At 34.8% G+C, this 20,167-nt stretch overlaps 3 protein-coding genes across 8 annotated transcripts in view; 1 reads left to right on the forward strand and 2 right to left on the reverse strand.

Annotated features, from left to right (window-relative positions):
• The window catches only part of LOC139687787 (nuclear factor related to kappa-B-binding protein), a 42,295-nt gene extending 28,796 nt beyond the window's left edge, over positions 1-13,499 (reverse strand). For both annotated transcript variants that reach the window (XM_071585089.1, XM_071585088.1), the window contains exons 1-7: positions 13,386-13,499; positions 12,697-12,922; positions 12,214-12,407; positions 5,959-6,200; positions 5,148-5,371; positions 3,827-4,159; positions 2,763-3,058 (exon numbers count right to left, since the gene is read on the reverse strand). In XM_071585089.1, the coding sequence (XP_071441190.1) occupies positions 2,763-3,058; positions 3,827-4,159; positions 5,148-5,371; positions 5,959-6,200; positions 12,214-12,407; positions 12,697-12,912 (1,505 nt within the window). In that variant the 5' untranslated portion in view covers positions 12,913-12,922; positions 13,386-13,499. The remainder of the gene's footprint in view (positions 1-2,762; positions 3,059-3,826; positions 4,160-5,147; positions 5,372-5,958; positions 6,201-12,213; positions 12,408-12,696; positions 12,923-13,385) is intronic.
• On the forward strand, positions 13,435-15,142 carry eIF3f1 (eukaryotic translation initiation factor 3 subunit f1). Its single transcript, XM_071585093.1, has 6 exons — positions 13,435-13,780; positions 13,978-14,048; positions 14,127-14,344; positions 14,448-14,539; positions 14,642-14,889; positions 14,971-15,142. Exons 1-6 carry the CDS (start codon positions 13,672-13,674, stop codon positions 15,055-15,057), a joined length of 825 nt encoding a protein of 274 aa, XP_071441194.1. The 5' UTR covers positions 13,435-13,671; the 3' UTR covers positions 15,058-15,142.
• The window catches only part of XRCC1 (DNA repair protein XRCC1), a 22,208-nt gene continuing 17,154 nt past the window's right edge, over positions 15,114-20,167 (reverse strand). For 2 of the 5 annotated variants that reach the window (XM_071585091.1, XM_071585090.1), the window contains exons 9-11: positions 19,739-19,987; positions 16,278-16,350; positions 15,114-15,256 (exon numbers count right to left, since the gene is read on the reverse strand). In XM_071585091.1, the coding sequence (XP_071441192.1) occupies positions 15,152-15,256; positions 16,278-16,350; positions 19,739-19,987 (427 nt within the window). In that variant the 3' untranslated portion in view covers positions 15,114-15,151. Of the gene's footprint in view, positions 15,257-16,277; positions 16,351-19,419; positions 19,505-19,738; positions 19,988-20,167 lie in introns of all 5 variants that reach the window. The other 3 variants (XR_011700662.1, XR_011700661.1, XM_071585092.1) reach the window with 3 other exon arrangements.

Genomic DNA, 20,167 nt, shown 5'->3' on the forward strand with positions numbered 1-20,167 from the left:
TGAACAAGGTGTGAGTGTGGTTGAGCTAGCACACACATACAAGCAGTTTACATCAGCGATTTGCACTATCATCGACCAAAGGAAGATTATTAAGTAATAAATGCTTAAAAGGGAGAGTCAAGAAAATCTACGTAGCAGTTACGTATTTTCAAATATGTTGAAGGCTTGCTTCTCACACGGATAAATGAAAAGCAATTGTGATACAAGATAATTAACGATCATATCATATGTAAGACAGTGAACATGATTTCTGTCGATCTCATTAAGACACCAAGATAATCAATGGCAGAAAATGATCTATTTAAGAGAAGTCAAGGGGGATTAGAGAAGTTTAAGAGAACAATGATGACCACAGAATTGTGAAGCATGGTGAAGGAACAAGCGCCAGCACAAGGGCAGCAGAGAATTTCACCATGTTCAGGAAGCTGGTAGATTCTGAGAGTTGCTTGCCACAACAGATTATTTTATTTTGACAAAACGGGTCTCTTCTAGAAAAAGATACTGAAGTGAACCTATTTAAGAGCAGAGGAGAATGGAATACCCAACAATGAGCCAACAAAATACTGCCTCATGCTGCTATTTTGTGCCAATGCAAACAGCAATTTGAAAATTAAATCACTGCTTGTTTACCATTCAGAAACTCCACAAGCCTTCAATGGAGTGCTAAGTCCATAAGAGCAGGCTAAATGTGATTTGTTTTCTGCAATTAAATTCATATTCCAGGTTGGATTGTTACTCGATTAAGGAAAGGTGAAGATAATTCATTATCCTAAACAATGTATATATGACTTTATTTGAAAGAATCTTATACATATTTTTTTTTCGGGATGGAATGCATTATCATATTTTTCATTACTTTAAATGGGAAAAATAGATAATAAAATAATTTAAGCATTATGAGTTAGATTTTGAATTGAATTATGCTAGTTTGGGGAGGTTCCAATGTATATACAAGTAATATTTACAGCATAGCATAAAAGACAAGAAATATTTTCAGACCAAGATATCATCATGTTGCCTATAGAAATATATACATCATACAGCATAGAAAGCAAGCTGACCAAATCAAATTTTTATCAGCTGAGAGACAATGCACAGTGCTTTAACTAATGTTTGAGCTGTCTTATTTATGTTACCTTCAGTTCAATTTTGTCTGACTTATCAGGTAAGTGGATATGTTTAGTATTAGACATTTATTTATAACCTAAATGTGATTAAGAGAGCATCTATCCCTAATTTAAGAACAAACATTATTTAAAAAATTTTTGTACAGAAATTTGGCTAGATTTTAACTACACCACAAGATTGGTGATGAGTAGCGAAGTTAGGAGGCCTTTAATTTTTAGCTTTATTAGAGAGGATGAGGTGGATAGGAAGAGGCCTAGGGAGTGGATCTACAGGGATCAATGAAAATTCAATTCAGAGTTGACCTTTCAGGTGTCTCAGTACCATTTTATATCAACGGCATAAAGTTATGTTCTCTCTGATTAGCTTCTTATAAGGATGGAAGGGAGTGGAAAATGTTGAGAAACTTGTGTGAGACATCCTTATCGCTCACCATCCTAAGTCTAGTATAGTGCTTAATCTAACATAGAAATTCAAATCAGTGAGGAGTTTTTTCTCATGAACTAGAAATCTAAAATTATATTTTACTCTGAGTAATTTATGACAGAGGGTCGTAATATTCTAGAGGCTCAGCGATGAACTACTGACCAGAGGGCCCGGGTTCGATTCCCGGGCAAGCCTTTGGGGCACCCCCAGCTCCACCCAAGTTATGTGATTTTTCGGGTGCCAGATCTTCCTGGGAAACCATAATGAGCACAGGGAAAGGCACTGGCCTGCCTATCCTGATATGTGAATTTCCTCTTTGGTCTTAGTACTGGGTGAACTTGATCATCACCTAACAAACTGACCTTAGGGTTGATTACTGTGTGTACGTCAATTTATAACAGAGCTAGACTAATGTTCGAAGGATGTAAATGAAATTGTGATAAACACTATTTCTGATGTGGATACATGCATTTAAATATTCAATGTTCATTCTTCTGTATAATGAAGAGTCATAGAAACTACCAGTAACTGGATTAACAGTAGTTTTAACCAGAAGACATTTATCACCAAAGGGAAGTAAATGAACAACCATTTCAAAAAAATTATGAGGAAAACTAAACACTTAGCCAAAGAGTACATATGAGACATCTTATAGCATTATTGCAGAAAAAATGCCCAAATAGTCTTGAAATTCAAGATATTTGAATTAGCCATAATTTGTAATTATCTACCAGCATTCTCCCCAAATTTCTGTGAATATATGGTGCTCTATGATACACATTTCCTCCATTCACAACATTGAATAAATACTTAATGCACTCATAAACTTCCCAAACTTTCCTTCCTCCTGCCTCTCAATCCTTTACTAAAGACCAGTCTATTTGAATAGATGTTTGCTGAGATGTGTGAATGCTGAGGTAGTACGGAAAGAGGGATGGTTTACTGCACAGCAACAGAATCATTCCCGCTTCTAGAGGAAGAATGATTCTTCCTCTTGGTTGCATAACATGATACTTACTTAATTTCTCAACTCTATGAATGAATATTCTGCCCTTAATCAAATTCTCGACTGCTCACTGAAATTCAACTCACCAACTAGCAGATTTAATATTCAAATAGTTTCTGGCCAAGGGTGTTAGACATCATCTTAATAATGAATAATTAGGATATTAGTACAAATTAGAAGTCAAACTTGTTTTTGCTTAACTTACTTGATATCATCCAGATTCACACTTATTCCATGGCTTTCTCCAAGATCCATCGGTAGACTCATCATATCCAATCCATCAAACTCAGAATGCTGAAAGTTCCCAAAGTCATTGGAGGAGAAATCATTTCCCCTGGCACTAGTATCATCTTCTGGTCCATCTTCATCTTCTTCTTCCTCAACTTTAATTTGAGATCTTGTGATGCTACTTGTGAGATTAACAGTCTTGCCTCTCTTACCACCTCGAATACATGGCTGTCCTCGTGGTATTCTTGGTGTCTGTGAAGGAGTATGACTATCCTGTAAAGTAATTGTGGACATAATGTGATAATCATTTTAAAATTTTTGTATGCATGGCATAAAAGGTAAGAGGATAAGATATCACTACATGGATAATTCAACCTGCAAATGAAATATCAATATGCCATCGTTTGCCATCAAAAATTAATTTGGCACAATTAGACATAAAAATAAAGATCTTATCCCACATAACTTTCTATTTGCTCGAGTCAGGATACATGAACATTTTTTAAACCTCACACATGGAACACCTCATGACATTCCATTGAAAATGGTTGTGTTCGAAAACAACACCTAATTTGGTTAGTGATTCTCAAAACTTATTGATTAATGCTACCACAGTGAAACCAAACACAATTATCATCCCCCCTGGAGTGCCCATTTTGCTATGCAAATGTATGACTAAAAATAAAAAATCTCACTATCAATGGTAAACCAGCTTTGAAGATTATTGATCTGGCACTTACGAGCAAAAGAAGTTTGCATGCACATTTCCTTAATTTATAGTTTAGAGGAATTTTAATTGAAAAATCCTTTTTCAAATGATAGTTATTTAAGAAATATTGAGAAGAAAAATCATATAAAGTTAAAATTAGGTCCCAGGGCTTACTTTGGTTAAACTTCTCCATATTCTACATTTATAAATACCATTTCTTATTATCTCCAAAAGAAAAATTCATGAAAAATACATTCTAATTTTATCCACTTCAGATAGTTTGTTTCATAATCTAACAAAAAAACTGGAATAATAACAATTAATCCTCTAACCTTAGAGAATGAAGAGTCATGACTTTCCCTAAGAGGTGTTGATGCAAGAGGTTCACCCACTCCAACAGATTCAGAGTCTGATGCTGCAGGAGAGCAGCTGTCAGCACCTCCTTTAACCACTGTCGGACCCGGACTTGGCCTTTTCACTTTGGATGAGCGTGAACGTTTCCTGACTTTAGGCCCAATAGGAACTGCTAAATGAACAGTAGTTTCCTTACTGCTGCTATGAACAGATGATGATCCTGTTGGCCGTACAAGTTGGCGCTTGGCTGTCTGAGATCTTTGAGCTACATCTTGTATCATAATACCTCTTGTATTCAGTTCAGGATGGTCCTGCATAAGAGAAAGCAAAAAAATGCCAATATTAAAGAATTTAAAAAATCCACATGCTCTCAATTAAGGGGGAATGCCACAAATTTATCTGCACAACTTCGGTTCAGTTCTCCTCTAATTACTCCAATTTAAGTTCCAAGAGATGAATTTTAGCAAGCATGATAAAATGATGAAATTTTGCCACATGGACAGACTTGAGGATATTAAGTGTGCAAGTTATTCAGTTAAGTGGAATGCAAACACATGATAATTAATGACTTATTGAAGTTCAATTCTTCTTCACTCTCCTTTTATCTAAAAAATTAGCATTTATTGGATCAAGTGTTTAGTCAAATTTTTACAAAAAATAAAGGTGTGTACATTAGTAAGTAAACCAACTAAATAAAGAGTTCAGAGCGACATGAAATATTAACTTCCTGACTAACATATCAACATTTGACACATGCATACTACTGAAGTCTAAACTTCTACCTGAGGATAACATGGAAATGGCAATTCCTAGGGTATAATATATATTTTCTTAAATTTACATGAAAAGAGATGACATTTGCTTCAATTCCTTTGTAAATTTTTATGACATTAGAGATGCAATAAGTAAAAAACTATCACAAAAGTCTTGTCTGATAATTGGATGTTAATTGGTGGAGAATTGATTGAGAAAGAAACCATGTAAATGCTTGAAAGAAGAACGGAAATAACTAATAAATGCATTGGGTTCTCTAAAACCATGGTTTTCAATTAAAAACAAAGTCCACAGATGGAATTAATGTGCTCTGCAGCCAGACGTATGCCCAACAACTTTCACACTCTTTGAGGATACACAAAAATGAAATTTAAATTTTTTGTGTTTAACTCCTAAACTGATTCAGCCCTTTTTCTTCATTTGAACTCCTTAGGCTAGCAATATATTATAAAGAGAAATCCCTCGACTTTTAAAAAGAACACAATATATAATTAACACAATAAATAGTTTAGGTGTAATACTTACATCTCCTGCACTTCTTCTTTTCTTATGCTTCAATAACATTGCTTTGTAAGTCTCATCGGTAATTTCATATGGATTGTAATTACTGGTAACATTAACTTCCAGATCAAATCCTGAAGGTTTTGTTGCTAAGGTTGATGTGATGAGCCTCATATCAGGGCTACACGAAGACTCCAAAGCCACCAACTGTTTTTTCTGCTTTTTACTAAGCTTTGGAGGAGGTCCATCTATAATATTGTCCAGATAATTTTTTTGAAATGAAGAGCATATCATGAATTACCTATTCCTACATTTACAGTTGACATTCATTACATATGAATATTCATTCAACTTGTGATATTTAGGCATATGATGGTAGTAAATGCGGTGAAAAACGAAGACATTGCCACTGATCCCCTTCATAGTAAGGTTATGCCATTCAAGGTTTATGTAAAATTGAGGTTTGGAGGTAAATCCTCAAGATTATATTTTCATGCTTTAAGAATGAAATAGTCTGCACAATTATAATGAAATAAATAATATAAACAACAAAGATTTTTTAATACATCCAATTAGCTTTCAGAACAACTTTCCTCCAGACCTTAGTTTTACTTTCACATGCATAATTTCACTGCTCCCCTCAAGTACGTACATCTGAGATTTAACTGCATTTTATATTAACTATTCCTTTCAACAAAGTAATTTCATCCAACACATAGTGAGCACTCATTGATTTAATTACTTGGAACAGACTGATCATTTCTTCTTTAACTACTCAGATTTAAGATGCTAAAATAAAGTTAATTTGATTTGCCCAAAGCATGTTTGAACTGACCTGGATAATTTTCATCTTCTGAGCTTTGACTGCTTTCACCCACTTCTTCCCGTATTGAAGAGAGCTCTCGGAAGTACCGTCGTCTCGTTTTCCAAGCAACAGGAAATGACTTAGGAGGCGGTGGAATGCGCTCAGCACGAGGCGATGTATCTGGTGGGAGTTTAAATGCAGCCTCCAGTAGTCTTCTTCGTGAAACCAATAATTCTTTCATGACCCGAAAGTAGTAGCGACGCTGCCGATACCTTAAAAATAAATAAAAAACTTAAATAATTAACAAAAACAATAATGGCTCAATCATTCTTCACGGCATTTCTCCAGGCAGATGTTATTTTTTATAAACACTGGTTTCACTAGCATCAAATTTATGTCAATATTAAATTGTTTAAGCAAGTTATTTTATCATTTTACAATAATTTATGGTTGCAATTAAAAATAACTTGAAATTTCACAAACTAAATTATAAAAATAAATAGATTTTATATATACTCTGGTCTAGTTTGATTCTATAGTCATTCTGTTCATATATTTGCACTATGCATATATATAAACATAATCTATATAATATTATTTGTACATATAATAATGTATGTATATATTATATTCACACATGAAAGTCTTGAACATATGCGTAAGAAAAAAGTTTTGTACCATACCTTAACATACAATAAATCAATTTGGCTATTTTCAACCTCTTCATAAGAACCAACAATATTTTATATTATACACGCATTTTCATTACCAAAATAGTAGCAAGGAATTTAAAATCTTTTACATGTTATTAGAAATGGCTTATATCCCAAAGCTCTTTTGTTTATAACATGACTCCAATCAGCATCATGCATTAAAAATTACACAAACCATATTTATCGCCACTCATTTGTCATTAATAGATTTTTTTTTATTTTTACAGCAGGCAATCACTTTTTAACTGCAGGTAGGGTTACATATTTTTCAGGTTCAAATAGTTCATCTACCTTTTGATATTCTTTTTCTGAGGTGAAAGGTCCTGGGGTATAATAATGATAATAGATTTTATTTGTCCAGTGATCCAGTTGTTACAACTGTTACACTTGATATAAGACACGTCACGGTAAAGTAACAAAATACATACAATGGATACAAGACACATATCAGGCATTGTTAAGAAATTCAGCAATTGAATAAAACATTTTTAATTTTAAGAACCTCAGCAGATTGACTTTAAATGCAGCCACACTATTTTGGGTCTTTTTCTCAGCTGGGAGTTTATTATCAGGTTGAAGGCCCATAAAATTATGACTGGCACCTGCATTTTTTTTGCGTACATATAAAATGTTCAGCTGCTCATTCTGCCTGGTAGAATATTTACGAATACCGCAATTTTTCACATAATCATACATGTACTACTAGAAGAAATATAAATACATGGCACTGGAAATACATCCTAATTTTTAAACAGGGGCTAGCTGGGGGCATTGTGTTTAGCAAAAGTCATAAGCCGAATGGCTCTTTTTTGGACCCTGAAAATGGCCAAGGCCTTAGATGATGAATCCCAGTCAAGGATACTATAGGCTATCTAAGAATAAAATACTCCATTGTATACTGCAGAGAGAACATCTAGTGAAACAGTGGATATAATGGGCCTTATTAAGAAGCTGGCTGAGTTTAACTTACCAGCTAATTGTTCATCCCAAGAGCTTTAAAAATTGATGAGGAAACCTAAAAATTTGGTATTTTGTACCTGTGGGATCACCTTCCCATCAACTTAATATGAAAGTACTTCACTTGCTTAAATTTTATTTGCTAAGTATTCATATTAGGTGAGAATTTTCTATACTCAAATCTAGGAAATTATTATGACACCAGGAAAGTAAAGTGTGACTAACATGCTTACACTTATATGCCAACTCATCAAAAGTAGGCAATGTAAGGATAATGTTGGTGTCAACAGTATAACAAGGGGATAGCACCATTAATGTATTGAAACCTATCTACGAGATCATTTATATATTAAAGAAACAAGACAGGCCCAAGAATAGAGCCTTGAGGAACACCTCGATTTAGGACCTAACTTGGGGAAACAAAAGATGCACCATTTTTAGAAATAGCCACGTGTTGTATTCTATCAAATAAGTAAGATAAAATCTTAGCAAAAGGTATGCCATAAATACCCATCTTGTTGAGTTTCTTGAGCAGTAATTGGTGGTCAACACAGTCAATAGCTTTTAAGAAATCGAAAAACATTGCAGCAACTTACATTTTTTTTATCTAGATCATTTAGTCTGGGATATTAACTGATAGGCAGCAGAAGACGTAGATTTCTGTTCCCTAAAAACCATGCTGAGACAGTGAAAGAAGATTGGAAACCTCTAAGTGAGAAATAGACCTAAGATAGAATGCCTTTTAATATTTTGCTGAATTGGTTCAGCAGAGAAATTAGATATTAGAAGTTAATGTCATGTCTATCACCCTTGTTTTTATAAAGTGGAATGACTTTTGACACCTTCAGAGGGGATGGAAACACTCCTAATTGGAAAGATTCATTTATGAGAAAATGAAAAGTTTCCATAATAAAGTCAATAGATTGCTTAATAATGTAACTGGAAATTACACCAAAGCCCAAGCCTTGTTTTGTACCTAGATTCTTCGATATATTTTTCAGTTCAGATGTTTTGAGCGAAATAGGGACTTTAAAGTGGGTAAAAGCAATGGCTTCTAAATTAGGAGAGTATCTTTGTTTAGCAATAGAAGAAGGTTGGAGTGATCTGCAAAGTTATGGGCAAGTTGAGAAAAGTGAGATTTAATAACCCCTGATGAATCATTAACCTGAATTTGAGACTGCTTCCTGGGTTTGTTTCTGGATGCATTAATAATTTTCCAGATTTCTCTAGATTTATTGCCAGAGTTAATGATCCTATGATCATTATAACAATGTTTAGCTGACTAACATTTGACAGTTATACCTTTTCCCTTTCGACATATTCAGTCTTAAGTTTGCTATAAATGTTACTAGAGATGGCCAGCTCTTTACCATATTGACCCATGATACGTATTTCATTACTTATCCACGGTTTACAGAAGGAGACTTTGTCCTTTTATTGTACTGAACAGAAAATGGCACGTTTAAGTAGTGCAGAAATTTGGTATAAAAATTATCAAAGCTTTCATTTAAAGAGGCAGTGAAATACAAATTGTGCCACAAGAGATTCATAAAATGATGAATATTAGAGCTATTGAAAGATCGAGAGGCATAAACCTCCAAAGGAGTATTAGCATCAATTAGACAAGTAGCAACAATGGGGTAATGGTCAGAAAGATGTAGAGGGATTTTCCCAGTTGTTACTTCATTATCATCAAAATTAGCAAATGAAAACATCGAGTGAGGTAAAAGAATGTGTAGTTATGCGAGTGGGTTCCTTACTACGTACACGCAAGTCATAAGATTGAAGAATTTTCAAAAATTCAGTTTTACTGATTGTTTTAGCCAACTAGTCTATGTTTAGATCACCAGTAATAATTATCATACCATTGGGATACTTAGCAACAATAACTTCTAAAAGACTGATAAATTTATCCAAAAACTAAGGGAAGTTTCCCATTGGTGACCTGTATGAAGAACCAAGGGCCACAGAAAATTTGTTAATAATTGAAGTCATCACAGAGCATTCAAAATTGCACTCATTTAACAGATGTTTGTAGGGAATAACATTAATGGGATACACAAATATTTTCTTTGAAAGCAACATGACACCACAATTTCTACAGTTGGATTGGCAGAACAAATCAATAACTCTGTAACCTGAGAGTTTGAAGGATGGCAATTCCTGGTTTAATAGCCAATGGCTGGTCATAAACACAAAAAGTCAAATTGATAGTCACACAGCAGTATTTCTGATTCAGAAATTTTGTTTCTAGCACATTGAATATTTATATGCAAGATCTTGGAAGGGACAGTCTTCTCAGATTTCCTGCTCTGTAGTCAGATCAAATTTTCCTCGTTTTTGTGAGGTTCCTCTTTCAATGTGGAGGTCATGCTGTTGTTTCTAGTGATTCTACACCTTGGTTGGGCAGACAAGGAGTTAAGTGATAGTGAGTTGACTGTAGGCTCAACGCTTACGTCTGTTATGTCAGCAGCAGCATCTGCAAATTGTCGGATGTTGTCCCTCCCTGAGACTTCTCCGGGGGGAGAGTGGTTTCTAGGGAAATAGAATGGCCTGACGGCAACATTCTTGGGCCAGAGAGATTCACTTAGAAGCAGTTCTTTGCATGAATCTGCAGCAGAGACATGGAAGGAAGCATATTCACCCTTAGCTTCCATTTCCACCACTTCTAAGTCACCTTTGACGGACCTACTCATAAAAGATCGCATTTCATCCTCTGTAGTAGGCATTGTCATTATCATATCATCTTAATCTACATTCAAGATAATTTAAAGGCAAATGAGAGTAAGTTGACAAACCCTATTTGAAGAAGATTTTGTGAAATAAAGGAGCAAATATCAGCATATAATAAATATCAAGAGGTTCAATAAAAAATAAATGCAGTTCTCTAAAGAGTGTGTTAGAAGGATATGAAAATATAGTTCAACGACTGGTGCAATTGGTTGGACAACTTACAAGGAATGAAGGGGGTGTTGGAATAGATAGGGAAATATGGATGCGAAGAAGGTCAAAGGAAGGCCATCTAGACCAGATATTGAAACCTATTACTGAAAATGAAGGCAGAAAAACTTGAGCAGAGATTTATTTGCTCCCAACTAACTTCTAAATTGATCACTACCAGTGGTTTACTAATTGAGCTTATTGAGTAAGCACTCATTAAACTCTAATTAATGCCATTTGCTTTTCATTTTGATTGACTCATTTTTATACTTCCTCAACTCCCATCTTAGCTATGGATGATTGGGGCTAACTGGAGTTTGGAATCTGAGTTAACCTTACTACTATAGTCCTGTCAAATCTAAGTCAGAGAATTCTTATCAAGCACACTCCACACAAGGATGACACCTTGTTGAGAAATTTGATCTGTGAGCATTCTGAGGCTAGCACATTGGGCAATCAAATCGGAGCAACATTACAAAAAAAGGTGTGGAAGAGGATAATTGAGTACTTAGTGAAAGGAGAAAGTGAGGTTCAAGAGAAATGATTTGCATAGTTATACTTGTGAGAAAAATGTAGCACAAGAAACACATTTAATGTACCTAGTGGAGAACATTAAAATGAAGCAGGTAATGATAATTAGAGCATTATAAGATACCAGTTCAATTTTTTGCTCTTTTTCATGATGTTTTCTTATTATTGCTGGCTAATCAAATGTCGTATCTCAGGACACATTTAGCTGCTGAAACACACAATACTGAATAACAAACAGAAATACTACACATATGTAGCAGAGCAGGAACAACCAATCCTTAGGATCAAGTGCGACGAAGGACATTAATTTGAAATGAGTCGGAAGAGAGGAGAGATTCCATTCATTATTTCTCCCTCCCACTTGAGGGAGAAATGATGGATGGAATTTAGTATGCTTTTCATTATGACAACAATATTAACTGGTAAAATTACTTGCTATGATGAAATTCTCACTGTATGCCAGTCTCATAAATCAGACTTAAATTTGACAGATACTTCAATTTTTGCTAACCATTAAATTATCTAGCAGATACTTCGATAGAATGCTCTTAAAATTCAGAAGCTACTTTCACATCATATACAAAATACATTAATTGAAACCTAATGATTCCTTGTTCAATAATTTCAGAACCACTATGCCCCCAACAATTTTGAAAAGATCCACCAACAAGAAATATAACCCTTCAATATAAGTGATAAATTGACTTTTTAGTCTTGCTTGTTAAAATAACCACAAGGGCATGTGATTTATACGGCTTTCAGCAACATATAATTGTTTTATTTCTTTTATGTTGCGACCTTTTGTTCTATGTTTATGGTTTAAAAAGACTCAATGCATTAAAAATAACAAAATTTATCAATATTTATATTGGTTTTGTTTATAACAGAGTGGTATTATGTTAGCCTGAAAGGACAAATAAACATTTTGCATTAATTAATTTAACTGTGTCCATGCATGAAGAGTGATTCACAATTTTGGCAATGTGCTGGTATACATGTATGGTATATACCACAGGCTTCATGAAACAAAATCGTGAAACTTCAAAGTGAAAACTGTTCCTCTAGTAATGCACTAATGAATGGTAGTACAATCTTTAAATATCATTGCACCAAACGCCCATTTAATAGTATATTAAGTACACACCTGTATTCTCTCTGCTGAACCTTTTTCATGATTGATCTCATCTTGGCAATATCAGGTCTGAAATGACCATTTTGGAGTTGCGAGTGTATATCTATCAGAGGGCTAGAAAATCTGAACGTTTCACCACCTAGCAACTTCTTGATTGTTTTCTCCTTTTCGACGGCGTCATTATGCGGAAATACTGGCAAGAATTTCTGAAAACGAAGAGTGTATTAGTCTTTGGACTGCTTAACCTTATGTACTAATAATGAAACATCTCACAAAATCTGGTCGAAATGTTTGGCATATTTTGATCCTGCTTAACATTTCAAATAATATTGGTCTCATTGAGCCGAAATTATGAAAATATTATAAACGCTTCCATGCTGAAGGCATTATGCTACCCACCGCTGATGCGTAAAACTATTAAACACTAAAAACATGCTTCATATGACTTCATTAATTCAAATTTAATAATTTCATAATAAGTATGACAAATGTTACCCTCAGATGTTCCTTCTGTTCAGCAGTAAAGCAATTTTGCCAATTTCTAGGAGATAGCAAGTCCATAAATATTTCTTTGCTTTCACAGAGGCCCTGCGGCAGCTTCAGATTGACTTTCCCGAATCTGCAATTTTCCAGGCGGTCGGAGAAAAATTCTGGCTGTTCGAAGTTAACGGAAGATTCTTCCGAGGAGTGTGTAGAATACTCTATATCCATTTCGTTGGACCTATGTTTGACGAAGGTACTTAAAATTTATTTCATGATAATTGTCGAGAACCTGCTAACAACCACATTCGAAGTTCCATATTAAAATATATACTCAAACTGCTATATTTTTCCACTGGCTTTTAATGAAATCAGTTGTTGGCAGGGAACATGTTGATGATATTATCATTTTATTAATATGCGCATTTCAAGATATTTGGGCATATTTATTATAATCGTGTTCACATAACGTATGAGTTAGGAGCCCTCGTGATGCTCATAAATATAGGCTTGATTTGCTAACAAATGAAATGGAAAAATGAAAGTGCAACCAATTCTCTCGAACGACTTTAATTTTTATGAATCAGAAATCTGGATTTGTATTCTGTGATAAAAGCAGACAGTGTTTTGTCACCAATAGCCACTTATTATGATAAAAATATTCTGTTACGGAATGACACTGAAATATCGAAGCAAATTCGAACCTTCGAACAAATAAGCAGCTAAGTTTTCCCTAATTTCCGTTTCCACCACGCTTGGTCTCCCCGTCCTGCAATGCAGATATTACAGAAGTCAACGGAGGAGGACATGGCGGACGGAACAAGAACCATCTTAGAATTGGAATTAGGAACGGGAACCATGGTTGCCAAGTTTCATGAAAGTGCTGCTTTCATCCCGGAGCATATAATTCATTTGAAACGCTGTATGGGGGATAAGTAACACGACTGACAACATTGTACTACATATCCATTCCAACCCACATCATTAAACATGGCGTTGAACCTTGTGGTGAAAATTCACCCGGTGGTGTTATTCCAAATTGTAGATGCTTACGAAAGGCGTACCGTCGAGGCACATCGTGTTATTGGAACGTTACTTGGTAAGTTGTTGATATTGTCATATAAGGATCTTTATGGTGCTCTAGGCCTTTTCGAGGAACCATATCGTTCCCCGCCGCACTTAAATTTCTCTATTTATCAACTATCTTTGCGACTTTTGAAGATTCACAATGATATTTTCCGTTAGTATTTGTGATTTTACCCTTGTTTTTTCAATTTGGATCATTTTTATTATTAGGAACGGCAGAAAAGGGAGTTGTAGAAGTCTCTAACTGCTTCTGTGTACCTCACAAGGAACTTGAAGATCAGGTATTTAATTTTTATTTTATTTGAAATAGTTACTCTGTAACCCATTTTCGTTATGTTATTGTATGTACATTTACCTAGGTGGAGGCGGAGCTAACATATGGCATGGATATGTACGAGTTAAATCGAAGAGTCAATTCCCAGGAAGCTATTGTTGGATGGTGGGCCACTGGAAATGCTGTTACAAATCATTCCTCTCTTATTCACGAATACTATGCAAGAGAATGTAAGAATCCCGTGCACGTTACAGTCGATACCACGTTGATGGCAGCACGAATGGGAATCAAGGCATATATATCGTGAGTCCTGGAACAAAATAGGGTCCATCTAAGTGTTCACAAATATCTTTCTTAGTAGTCATGAAATAGAAGAAATGGCTGATTGTCATATTATTTCCCATAGTGTACCTTTTGGTGTACCTGGAGGTACGACGGGCTGTATGTTTACTCCGGTATCCGTCGAAATTACTTGTTACGAGCCAGAAGTAGTCGGTCGTAAGTACCTGGCTAGCTGCCGGGATATGTTTTTGTTATTATTGGCGTGAAATTCTACGTTATGGTTATTACGTAGCTGATGTGTATATTATATATCTTTAGTTCAGTTATGCCAGAAGACTCAATATACTAAACGGCAAGTGGAGCCCATGCCTGATTTGGCTCAGGTAGCCGATGCTACCCAGAACCTGAGTCATCTTCTTGATGGAGTTCTTGCATATGTAGAGGATGTACTAGCTAGCAGGGCACCGCCTGATAATGCTGTGGGTAGGGCCCTCCTGGACATGGTGAATTCTGTGCCTAAAATGACAGCCGAAGAATTTGAAGCTATGTTTAATTCGAATGTGAAGGTATTGATTGTTTACTTTATTTAAATAATGTAGTGTCCTATTTATGTTTCACACACTTGCTCAAAAATATTTTTGTTTCAGGACCTGCTGATGGTTATCTGTTTATCTCAGCTCATAAAAACCCAGTTGCAGCTTAATGAAAAATTAACTTTGCTGACAACATTATAATTCCAAGTTAAAATCATTTCTCCTGAAAGAAATTTATTGAATTTTACATTGTCTTATCTTAAATAAAACCTCATTTGTCAAGAAATTTGAATATTTATTGAAGCAAATAAGAGTCCAAAGGAATCAGCTTTTCAGAATCATGACAGTCCCAGATCCAACGGGTCGCCACAACATTAGTGTCCCTGATGCCAATCGGTAACTGAAATGAAAAGTAATGTCTGAAGCCATTTATAGAGCATTAAAAGAGAGATGTTAATGTATCACTTAAATTATAATTTTTCCAATCGAGTCCCTTGATTCATTCATTGAAAAATTCATTGAACTTTTGGAAGATATCATTTGAGTGAATAGGTAAAAGAATTACAATTTTAGAATTCAACATGAAAGAAAATATTCCCATCTTATGAACATTCATCATGATTGTAGAGAAAGCATGTGTGTGGGTCAAATGGAAACATTAAGATGGCAAACAAGACTAACTGATAATCACATTACATTAAAGTTAAATACTGCTGTAAATGGTCTAATTGTAGCCCTACATCTCATTGTCAGCCGAGATCACAAAAACTTAGAGGAAATGAACTGATTTAAGTAATCTTCACCCAAAAACATCAAGACGACATCATGCATGAATACCTACAAATGATAGATAACAAATTACCCTGATGGAACTCTCATAAGGCCTTGTTGGCGTGGGGAGTAAAATGAAGATGCAAACAAGTAACTTCATATTGTCCATTAAATGAAGAACACAATGTATCTTTCCACTGTACTTTATTTACATACAACTAGTTTCAACGGTCAAGCGTCACCTGATGATGACGGTTAAGTGTTGAAACTAGTTGTACGTAAATAAAGAACAAGATACATTGTGTTCTTCATTTAATGAACTTCCACAAAGTTGAGCTGGGAACAAATGCATACTTAATATATAATTCTATTTCAAACGATTGGCACTGCTGTGGCTTTTTGCATAACTAGATAATACAATTATATTTCATGGTCGTGTGATGGTGATACTGCCAAGTTTTTGCTCAACCAATGCTTACTGGACTACATAAAAATTGAGACGCATGTCAGCCAAGCCATACATACATACTGCCGAACATAAAATGTAACAGTTTGATAAAGGTATGTCATGCAGATTTTTTATTCCTCGAAGACAGCTCATTAAGGATTAATCAAAAACAATTCAAAAGCACTTATTTAGGTAGCCATACCTGCACAATTTTAGCCAAATCTTCATCAACCAACACATGGGTCACTTCTTCTGTGAAGATATCAACAAATTTCCTATAATGTAAAAAATCAGGGTGTATAAGTGGGTATTCTACTACACCTTTTGAAAAAAAAATCTTTGAAAAGAAGTCCAAACATATCACTTTTATAAGCACAGTTCATTCCAGAAAATGGGCTTTTAAATAAAATAATGCTTCACAAAGACTATACTTAGATTGTTGAATCAACTAAGAATGCCAACTAAGTCAAAATCATGTTAATAAAATGGGTCTGGTCTATCAATTAGAAAGTGGTCAACAATCTGTAAATTTTTATTTGTTCAGGCATCTAAGGATTCCTTGCAAGAGCAATATCCGCGAAAAAGGATGCCGTCTTCATAAAAAGTGAAGGATGAAAATTTTTACCCTGAACTTTGACCAAAATGTTGAAAAACAGATGGTAATATACATGACAGACAATTATACAGATGTGAGGTGTGCATGTGCTACTATTAGCTCAAATTGAAACATTTAAGTTCGAAAATTTTGAGCTTATAAGTTCACTCCTCAAAATATAACAGAAGATATTAAAATTTGTGAGGTCATAAGTGATGCTATTTTATGAATTTAAAAGCCTACCATGCATAAATGTACACAGTGAATTAGATATTGATGCCAATTTTAAACTAGCATTCACACTAGCCAAAGGTAAGTTTACGGGTTTGACATTATTTACTGTCTGAAAATTGTTATGGAGGTATCCTAAAATAAGAGGTTGGCAGGTTATTAAATAATTTAGTGTTAGGTATTTATATTATCAACATGATGGGAGTTATGATACATTGTTGCAGACTACATATTTTATATATGGTCCAAACCCTGTGACTCCCCAGGAGCATCTAACTCCGACAAAATGGATGCAGCCAGTTCTTCATCAGGGTAACATTTATGCATTTTTTTTTACAGTTTTGCACCTATTCCTTCTCAAGATGTTACTGCTTAATTTACCTTCAAAAACCATGAGAAATTTTAATTGAAAATTTCCAAATACACAACATTAGTACTCTCACCACTTAAATATATTTAATTCCCCACTTGCATTACCTTTTCTTGGTGAAATTGTGGAATACCTACATCTGAATTTACAGTGCATCACATGAATATTCGATTGAATAAATACACCAGAAATCCAAGTATACAGATATTCAAATTTTTAGTCATTGCCATCTGCATAGAATTTGAATATTAGCTTTTTAAGAAATTCTTCAAAAACTACCTTTAATGCTGCACAATATTCTACTTTTGTAAACAAACCTCATTAAAAATAATTCCAACCATGTTCATAATGACTTGGTAATTTAAAGCCTCTTCCCACATTTAATTTGCTTCTTTTATTTGACCGCATAAAGTATGGAGTCCAGGAATATTAGCAAAAAATAATTTTCCTCATTTCATTTTCTTGCAAACAAGATTAATTTTAGATGATGCTAGTAACAAGAATCAACAGGAAATAAGGGTAAGGAATGGCAGGAAACATCACCCATCTTTCCTGACATTTCTTTGCACACGTCATAAGTGTATGACACTAGTTATTCCTTAGTTTTAGTTAGTCAAATTTCCAAGTTGTAAGAATGTCTGACAGCAAGCCGGCTATACCATGAGCAACTTTGTCCTCTGATGCTTCATGAAGCCTGACTAATCTCTCCACAATTTCACATGTTGAATTGCTGGTGTGTTGTGAACTAATGATAATTTGATTTACAGTGAACACATTTGCAACTTAATCAGCCAGTACAGATACAAAAGGGGTATCTTCTGTTAGTCTAAATATTTTCATTTAGAACTTGGGTGATGCACTGAATAAGTTCATATGGAATGGCTGAAGAATTTCATTTAATTGCATTTTGACTCATTAAATTGTACATCAAGTAACAGCTTATTTCACTTCTTCCTTATCTTTCTTCTAATGAACACTCCACCCTTATATTTTACTTGTAATTTCAATGTAATAAAAAATGTGAAAGTAAACAATGATCAAGGGTAGCAACTCCTTGGTATAATTCTGCCATGTCTATTGTGAATGCATGTATTTCTGTCCAAAAAATTTCGAATGTCTATTCAAAAATGAAGAGGCAGCACTTGCTCTCATTTATAAAGTTCAGTCACTTCTTGCTTGCAGCTTCCATGACTACACTGCCTCAAGGTTCATGGTATATTAAAAATGGAAAATTCAGCATGCAGTTTCTTGGAAAAGAGTCAAATTGGTCCTCAATTGTTTTCTAAACCCATTCCACAAGTCAGGCCTTCCTTGGCAAATGGATGAATGTGAAGGATTGGGTTCTCCTTCCGTATGAGGAGCCAGAAGGCCCACACCTTGGGTCTGATGGAATTTTTGTTAATGGAAATCAGGAATGTTTCTCCTGCTAATGGTATCAAAAAAGCACTTGACATAAGCATCCATAAACGTTCCTCTATGATAATCCCAGTAATTTGCCTAGAATATTTTGTACAATTGCTATTAGACCCTCAAAAATATGAATTCTTGAGAATGACCTCGTTAGAAGGGAATCATAAAAGGGTTTATGGAAAGAAACACAACTACGTTTGTCAAAAATGGTGACAAGAGAAAGCTTGAATAGACAGAAGTGAATAGTTGAAGTTAATAGACAAAGTTGAATAGACAGAAGATGGTGTTGAAGCAATGGAGAATGATTGCCACCACTCTACCCTGGGAGCAGGAGGAAGCCCTAATAAATGCAATTAGTGAGCCTGATTTTAATGAGAGAGATTGCCAAATTAAAGAGAGGTTAAAATTGCAGCTATGATGGAGTATAAGTATACAGGGTAAACATGAATTGTAATAATCTTGGCTGTTTTCCATAAATGAGCAACAGAGAGAGGAGAAGCAGGAATGAATCCCACTGCATTTAACAAAACTTTTCATGACTCAAATAACCACTGCTCACAAGCAGATACTTCTCTTTTGAAGCTGATCTTTCTCATTTATATTCCCATTGTTTCCTCCCTTCCTACCAGATGCTTCTAGTAAAAGGGATGGGCAGTAGCAGGTAATAGATGCAGGCTGTGTGTCAGGTTGACAACCAGATGTGTGTCAAAATACTCATGGACTGAGAGGAAAATGAACCTTTTTTAAATGGGCCAATGTATTCATGAATGAGACCTGTTTAGCTGCACAAAGGAACTGCCAGCTGAACATTTGACAGTAGCTCCTGGGGTGGTAATGCCACGAAACAAATGAACGAGAAATGGAAAACTCTGAATAGAGATTTGGTACCTTCGGTCCTCTGAAAAGACTCGAGAATAACTATTTCATTAAGGAGCCACAAATAATAAGATACATACATTTCAAACAAACTGTAATGATGCATAAAAATATGGGGTTAATGTAAGTTGATAAATACAATTCATTATTTATAACATGATTTAATAATTAAATTACTCACCCTTTGTATGCTATTATATGCCTGATAAGTTCATATCTTGTCTCAGAATCCACTTTTGGATGAATATAAAACACATAGCCACCAAAAAAGTCAGGGAAATGTGGAACAGAAAACTTGCCATTTTTTGTAATTTCATCAGACTTGCTGTCCTCATTTTCATCTTCAGTCTCACAGTTGTAACACTCACTTCTACCACTACTTGGTCTAATGTCTATTGAGGCATCTACTGCAACAGAACCACTAAGGCACCTATTTAAAAAAAATAGGAAAACAGGATTGAAGATCTTGGACTAAATATCATTAAGTTTATCATTATCAGAAATCACAGTAAATGCACATGAAGCACAATACTAAACTGAATAAGTAACAAATATTTAGATTATTAATTCAATTTCATTGGTAGTGAGCACTTCATGATTTTACTTATGC

The sequence above is a fragment of the Hetaerina americana genome, unplaced genomic scaffold (genome assembly GCF_022747635.1).
Source record: "Hetaerina americana unplaced genomic scaffold, ioHetAmer1.1.p SCAF_2, whole genome shotgun sequence".
Classification (NCBI taxonomy): Eukaryota; Metazoa; Arthropoda; class Insecta; order Odonata; family Calopterygidae; genus Hetaerina; species Hetaerina americana.